The sequence below is a fragment of the Bombus vosnesenskii genome, unplaced genomic scaffold, assembly GCF_011952255.1.
Source record: "Bombus vosnesenskii isolate JDL3184/JDL3185 unplaced genomic scaffold, Bvos_JDL3184-5_v1.1 scf7180000013696, whole genome shotgun sequence".
Lineage (NCBI taxonomy): Eukaryota > Metazoa > Arthropoda > Insecta > Hymenoptera > Apidae > Bombus > Bombus vosnesenskii.
The window spans coordinates 1-7,647 of NW_022883188.1; the positions used below are offsets into that span (position 1 = coordinate 1).

The window sequence follows — 7,647 nt, forward strand, 5'->3', positions numbered from 1 at the left end:
ACATTTACAGGAATTGTGTAATATGATAAATATCTCGTTAAACAAATTGAAATCGTAAACTCTAGATTCTAGTATTCTTTCACTTTCATGTTTCCTATGAGCCCTTCAATCGCTAAATATTTTGCAATGAAACACGTATTATTAAACAACATAATCATACTAAATTAATTTAATGTGACTATTTATTATTATTATATAATAACACAGTGATGAAAGAAATAAACTGGTCAAGTAATCTAAGGAACGATAATACGTATCTATGTCAGTGACAGTGAGAAAAATTCAGATATCTGTACTTGAGTGATTACACTTATAAGTATCATTATATATTATATAAATATGATATTTCGAATGGTATCATTTATCACTCATTAAACAAGAGTGTCATATCCAGAGAAATGATTTTACATATCTTGATCTTTGCTTTGATTACGATAGTAATAATTTCTATCAAACTTGATGAGGAAGATACATGAATAATTATCTAAAAGCTGAAAATCTTGGCAAATTCATTTGTACATAAACTAACAGGAGTGAATTTTAAAGATACACTCTGCTCTCAACAATTAAAGCTGTCTTGTCGCAACAAAGTTTCAATAATTTTTTATGGACAACATGGCCCAGTTTGCACAAAGACTAAAAATTTTAACATTAAATTTGGATAAAAAATCTTACGGTAGTAGGAATGATATATCCTTTATTTTTGCCAATAATCTGGTCGAATTTAGTCAAGTAAAATGGTATTGTTTCGTTCAAAAGTTGATTCTTCCTCGCTTCCTTCTTTTCAGGATTCTCCTCCATGCGATAGTAGCAGATATCTGAAACGTATATGAAACCAACCGTTACGTTCATTTGTGTTTTTCCCCCAAACGAAGAGAAAATAAGTTGTGAAAGATGGAGTAGCCTCTCATAGTTCCTACAATTTCTTCATTCTCTTTGCTTTCTTCAATATTGCCTCAACAAGTTCCTGTGGTTCACGATACTCGAAATATATACAATGTTACCAGCGTGGAAATTGTCTTGGAAACTTGGAAAATCTTTCAAGAGGAACAACATTGCTAACTGGGATTCGAGAAAGGAAAGGTAAGTAAATCCTTGCTTCTACTTAGAGCTTTTTTATTTACTTCTGACGAGTAAAGTACTGTTATTAAAATTTGATTAAAAGTACCAAGAATGTCGAGATATAAACAACCATTTGTGGAAAGGTCAGGAGAAGCAGAATTATCGAATAAACGTTATATAACTCTTAGTGATTAAGTAAGAGAAGAGAAACGAGAAAAAAGTCTTTTATCTAGGTCTGAATAAAGTATACTATATTTATCTTCATATCAAGAATAACAACAATATATAAACAGTCTTCTAGAAATTGAGTAAATATTACATAATTACATCTTGAGCAATATTTTGCGTCTTAGCTTTTGCTTAATCATTATGATAATCTTAAATATCTGTAAATTCTTCACAGACTCTTTGCATCCTCTATACAGGTATCTCATGATCATGTGATAACACACAGGAAGAAAAAATAGAGGAAAAAACAGCGTAAAAAAAAGTTGCGTAGGAGTATCGTCGCACTACATCATTCGACAATTGATGCACGTCATGGCGATCGTCACGGTTTAAAGCAGGCCATCAAAAACACGTTTGTTATCGTACGGAAAAATCTGCGACGTTCCAGCTGTTCAGGTGCATCGAATTGTGAATCGTCGGCGGTACGAAGCAAGGCGAGGGGCGTAAATAGAGAAAGAAGAGAAGAGAAGGATTCGCATAAATGATAAAATATAATCGTTCGTTCCTCGTCGATGGCGGATGGATGGCTTTAATCGTGGACGATATCGGTACGATTATATTTTATACATTTGAAACAAATATAAAAGACAAGCAAAAACCAGAGATACGATCGTTATGATATTATTCAATCGGTAGCCTATTTACCTCGTTTTTTGTTCACCTTCTCTGTCTAGTAATAATTTTTCGATTCGACTGGCGTGACGTTACGTTGGCGGTGTAAAAACACGATTTTAAACACCTGCGGATAGTTGCATGAGTTTCGAGCGATTCCATTCCCTTCGATTTATATTTATGCGATCAACGCGCGGATCGTTAACGCATTATGCAGACAGCAGATGTTACGTAATCACACATATCGTAGTTGGAAATTAGTAACGTTATCGCGTACCAGGATCTTCCTGTCTTTGATCATCGAGTAACACTTCGTTGTCCTCGCTCCTTCCGCGGATAACCAGCGTTTATCATATAGAGACAGGGATTTGCAAAGAATAAAAGTTGTAGAACGTTGAAAGGCGTTGAGAGAAACGCGATGTTATCCCGTTATTCGTTAACGCAACGCAGTTAAAAAAAATCCCGTAGGAAGATTACGATAATAGATAACCTGAGTCGAGTGTTTGTCGGGGGATCTAAAAGATTCTTTCGAGCTGAGCGTCTGAGATTGCAGAGAAGAAAATTTGAAAGCCATCGAATTCGTGATGTCGATAGAAATCTTCAGTTGGAATCGTTGTATCATAACGTAGTCTGCTTATTGTCGATAAGACTTTACTAAACTAAAAGTGACTACTAAAAGTTTCTATCCTCTAAATTCTATCTACGATTCTATAATCTAAAAACTGACTTTTGCAAACAAACTGTAACATTCGCTTAACGGAAAGATATACGTATCTTGTTTGTACTCGTCTTTTCACAATGAATTCTGAACGTCTGTCTCTGTGGTGAGACAAATACAAAGTCATCTCATCAGTTACTCACCTTGCTTCAAATCTCCAAGAGTATCGACGAGCTCGTCGCATATCATCGCATCCCATTCGTCCTTTCCCATTAGATCGTACTTCCTCGCCAAGTATCGCGCCACAGCGTTACTCTGCGCTACCGGTTTCCCGTCTACCTCCAGCACAGGCAGCTTTTTATAAGGCATTGCTAAGAACAAACATGGCTCATATGAACACTGTGTAGAGGGAAACGATCGATAGGAAATCACAACACAGCTTCCGAGGCCGTTGCGTTCTTGTGAATAGATGAATCGAAATCATTTCGGTTTTAATCAACATGGCCTAGTAAAGAAATACAGAAATGTCTTCTTTCTCCTTTTTTTCTTTTCTTACGATTACGATGGACAGGGTATCGCGTGTTTTTGACTGTTGAGAAGAACCTAAAGTTTTTAAAATCAAGGATAAAAGATCGAGTATAAAATTTGTAATTCTCACGGAAAGGAACGAATCCGTCTGATGCGGTGTACTGAATGTACGAGGAACGATCAGTATCGTTTTGCGGGAAGACCTTATGCAATGATAGTGGACTTACAACTGCGAATAAAAAATTCACGTCGCATAATACCAGACACGGAAAAAATATTAGAAAATGTACACGGTTCTTGTAATGAAAATTGAAATGCAAGGAATATAAATCGAATGTCTCTTGCGAACGTAATTTTGTGTTTTACACCGACAGGATTGATTTACAGACTTACGTTGATCTTTGGTTTCTCTATCTGCAAGCGACATATAAGATTATATCGAAGACTATGCTGCGTAAAACTTTTATTATACTATTTACGATAGAACTGTCGCAACGGAAGATCGAATTTTATGTCTCCTTTGTTCTTTCGACTTTTTAGCTATGTTCTTGTTCATTTCCGAACTGATTTCAATTTTTTATCCTTTTTTTCCAACAAGTCCTAAAAATTTTTTAAATGAACGAGAAACGTAGAAGTATTTTTGTATTCCTATTTTCAGTCGCCTATTTACGGTTTTCTCAAAATATTCGAAACGCTATTTACGGTTTTCTCAAAATATTCGAAACGCTTCGATTCATTGAAAACAATAAAGATTGCAACGCAAAAATTCGAGAATCGTAAGTGAATTAAGTTGGTATTCGATAAACACGATATTACGGAAGCAAAACTTAATGAAAAGTTCGACTTTATTCCGTATGAAATTTTACTTTAAGTAAGTTTAACCTGCACGTGAAACGAAAGTTTTATCTACAGAAAAGTTTGAGTAAATGGTAGATACCTGAGAGTTGAACGATGAAAGTAAAAATCGATTCTTCACGCTTACAATCCTTGTATTCAGGCCAGAATTCTTCGGGGATCCTCTCGTCGGTATACTCGATGCCAGTATATGCAAATATGTACCGTATATGTTCGGCACGACCACGGGCATTGAAGTAGATTAGTTTGTAGGTAGGTTCGTCGCTCATTTTCCTTGCTCTGTCAACTTATCGAGAAAAATGATACAATTAACTCGTGTAATTAACAGACTGTGTGCGTGTTTGTGTGTATAGAGAACAATTTATTTATAGATGGAATAATTCGTATAATACGCAAAATAAATCATTTAGAAGGCTGGAATATGTGTTTTTGAAACAATTAATTATGTTGAAAAATATTTCAAACGAGATATAATTATGAAAAACATAATAATTAAATGTATGTGAATGTATGTAATAATAGTTAAATGTATGTAAATGTAATAATTAAATGTAATTAGTTGTGAAAAAAATAATAATAAAAAATAAATAAATGTAAAGAAAGAATTAAATGTAATTAGTTTCTTTTTACGCACGCGATATTATTGGCGATATATGAAGGTCAACTTAATTTTTTTAAATAGATATATTTATAGATATAAATACATATATTATATAGATATAATAGTATATATAATATATATAATAATATATATGTCGAGTCTGAATCTCCGAGTCCGAGCTCGAGGCGTCCTCCCGGGGAGGGCTCGCGGGAGGTAGCGGTTCTGCGTTGAAGTTCTCCATCGTCCGGTCGCGCGTGGGGTACCTTTATTGTCGATAGTTACACTAGTGACGAGGGCCTCAGGCTTGATAACGAATCCGTGACCAACGGGAGGACAGGTTCCCTTGCTCTAACTCACACGTGCACCACTCCCTGCTCGTAAGGCACTCGACTTCTTTCACCTATCAGCTCTCTAGCAAGACTGCTCGTCATCCCAACGACGCCACCGAAACAAGACTCCGGTCGAGTGTCTCAGTACACACGATCCTCCGATCGACGTACGATTGCTATCGGTTTGGATACTTGCGATTGTTTCGTTATGGCTATATTAGGCTCTAGGTTGCAAGGTTAGGGTGTTGTCCTGAAGTTCCAGAGGGGCCCCGGCGTCCTTTCGTCTCCGACTCGGCCATCCTGACACTTACACGTCCTCGTGTGTGGCCTGCTGGCTTAGTGTACCCGTCGGGGCTTCTACCACGCAGGCATCGACCAGGCGCTCGTCCTCGGGGCAATGTTTTTCTTCTCGCCGCGATGGACAGCGAGAGGCGATGTGTCCCGGCATGTGTCAGTGAAAGCACAACGCTTTTGGTGGTGCAGCCGGTCGGCTTTCCTCCGGGCGTCGAGGGTCCTTCTTCGGTTCTCACTTCGCCCTCTTGCGGCATTCGAATGTCGGATGTCCGTAAATACCGCAGTGGCCACACCTGGTCCAGGGGCGGGTGACCTGCCTCGTTTGTTTCCGGAGCTCGCTAATGACCTCCACGGCGGGGGCGTTAGCCACTCCGTGTATAGGAAGGGCTTCATTTCCCTTTGGAATTGTTTCACCGACGTGATGTCACTCGTGGGCGCTAGTCGTTTAAAACGTTCATCGCGCGAGCCCAGCAGATGGAGGGCGGTGGCGGCGAGTACCTCTTCCCTGGTTGAATTTCGCCACTTCGACCCCAGGAGGGTGATGATACGATTTCCGTACGCTCCTGGTGTTTCGCCGTCCCGCGGTAGTTCCTCGGCTACCTTGATTAGCGACGCGGCTGCTACTTCTTGGCCACCGAAGTGCGCGGCGAATTGTTCCTTAAAATCTGGCCAGGTGAGCTCGTCGCCGTTCATTATCTGCGTAAGCCAATACGCTGCCGGACCCTCTAGGGCACGGTTTAGGGCAGAATACAATGCGCTGTTTTTCAGGGGGTGGTCCCTCATGAGCAGGCCGACGGCTGTGCACCAGGCGGCTGGATCTGCGTCCGCGGCTTCGGGGTTGAAGCGCGGTAGCGATACCCGGGTTGCCCGGTGTCCTTTCTTCTTTTTCTTCTTCTTCTTCTTCTTCCTCTTCTTCTTCTCTAGCGACCGCTTTAGTGCGCGCACGATACTCTTACAATCCCGTGCCGACAACGTGTGTTCGGATGCCACTTCTGATGTCGAGTCTGAATCCGAATCCGAGCTCGAGTCACATTCCGAGTCCGAGCTCGAGGCGCCCTCCCGGGCAGGGCTCGCGGGAGATTTGATTCCGTGTTGGAGTTCTCCATCGTCCGGTCGCGGGTGGGGTACCTTTATTGTCGATAGTGACACTAGTGACGAGGGCCTCAGGCTTGATAACGAATCCGCGGCCAACGGGAGGACTGTCATATAAAAAGCAACAGGATACACGAAATAATATAATTCTGATAGGACAACATTTAATTTTGTATATAAATATTTTCATATTTAAAAAAGTTTCCGGAAGCAGGAAGATTTACAAACAAATAATATCATAAACCGAATGTTTCATGATCCTTTTCTAATTAGAGTGTGTGACAGCATGTGAGAACGTTTCTTAAAAATATGACTTATTGCAATTACTTAATCGCAATTATAAACGATTAAGACCTTCCCACAACGAGGCAATCTATCCAAAGTATAAAACTCGTTATACTTGATGAGAAAACAAATCTCTACTTAGGTTTCATTTCGGTTACGTAAAGTACGAAATACAAATCAACGTATATTATTGAAGCTCAAAAATTGAGTAACTATTGCTGTACCAAGAATACTAATTAAGAGTTAATCGCATGGATCTGCCTGAGTGACTAAGGAATTTAACAATAGAAGATTTTTAATCGAACTTCTCTTTCAAGCTGAGTTGACCGTGATTCAATTCACGTACATCGGAGAGGAAAAGTCGTAACAGTCTTACAGTTTCGATCCACTTTCATCTCTTTTCGAGGGGGTACTCGCGATTCGCGGCTGCTTCGAGAACTTCCTGCTGGTTCATCCATTGAACCTCTTTCTTCGGCGTTCTTTCAATCCCTCGTCTTCCATAGACAAGTCGTAAATTTTTCGAAAACTATTAGCTTGTCCAAAAAGTTTCTTTCGTTTTATGAGGAAATAATAGACGCACAACGTTTTTTTGTTTTATATTATTTTGTCGAATTACGTACGATCCAATTTGTTCTGTTGAGATAAATTTCACAGACTTGGTTTTACGTTTGTACGAAGGTGCATCGTTGTAAAAAACACACTTGCGAAAGAAAGACACTTTCCGGACAACCTAATACTTTCTCTGTTCGTAAAAATTCTGTTCTACGTTTATGTCGTTCTTTCATATTAAAAGAAAGCGATACTGATCGATAAGTTACTTGATACCGTTTAGTATGTGTAACTGGTTAAAGTATAGTACAACTGGTTCTTACGAGTTTCGTAGCATTCAAATATTTAGTGTGTCTCATTATTCGTACTATAAAGGATAAGGTAAAATTTTCTACGTGAAGAAATAAATCGAAAATGTATAATTTTACAATGTACATTTTAAAATGTACAATTTTATCCTACGACGTTCTTCTTTTTGGAGAAGATAGATTTGAAATACTTTACGTCAGAAATTTATAAAGGTTATACGTTTGACAAAATCTGTTGCTTCGCTG

General features: G+C 38.9%; 1 protein-coding gene and 1 long non-coding RNA gene across 2 annotated transcripts; one reads left to right on the top strand and one right to left on the bottom strand.

The window, feature by feature from the left end:
* Positions 1 to 1,089: 1,089 nt before the first annotated feature.
* On the top strand, positions 1,090 to 2,007 carry LOC117238889. Its single transcript, XR_004494291.1, has 2 exons — positions 1,090 to 1,370; positions 1,488 to 2,007. It is a non-coding gene; the product is annotated as an uncharacterized LOC117238889 (long non-coding RNA).
* Positions 2,008 to 2,139: 132 nt separating this feature from the next.
* LOC117238888 (hematopoietic prostaglandin D synthase-like) lies at positions 2,140 to 4,371 on the bottom strand. The gene is made up of 2 exons (XM_033504094.1): positions 4,071 to 4,371; positions 2,140 to 2,931 (listed from the first exon to the last, which is right to left on the bottom strand). Exons 1-2 carry the CDS (start codon positions 4,210 to 4,212, stop codon positions 2,756 to 2,758), a joined length of 318 nt encoding a protein of 105 aa, XP_033359985.1. The 5' UTR covers positions 4,213 to 4,371; the 3' UTR covers positions 2,140 to 2,755.
* Positions 4,372 to 7,647: the final 3,276 nt, after the last annotated feature.

Coding starts and splice junctions, on each gene's coding strand:
- LOC117238888 (XM_033504094.1), bottom strand. CDS start 4,212: ATGAGCGACGAACCTACCTACAAACTAATCTACTTCAATGCCCGTGGT. Junction 2,932..4,070: donor CTGGCCTGAATACAAGGATT/GTAAGCGTGAAG, acceptor GTTTGTTCTTAG/CAATGCCTTATAAAAAGCTG.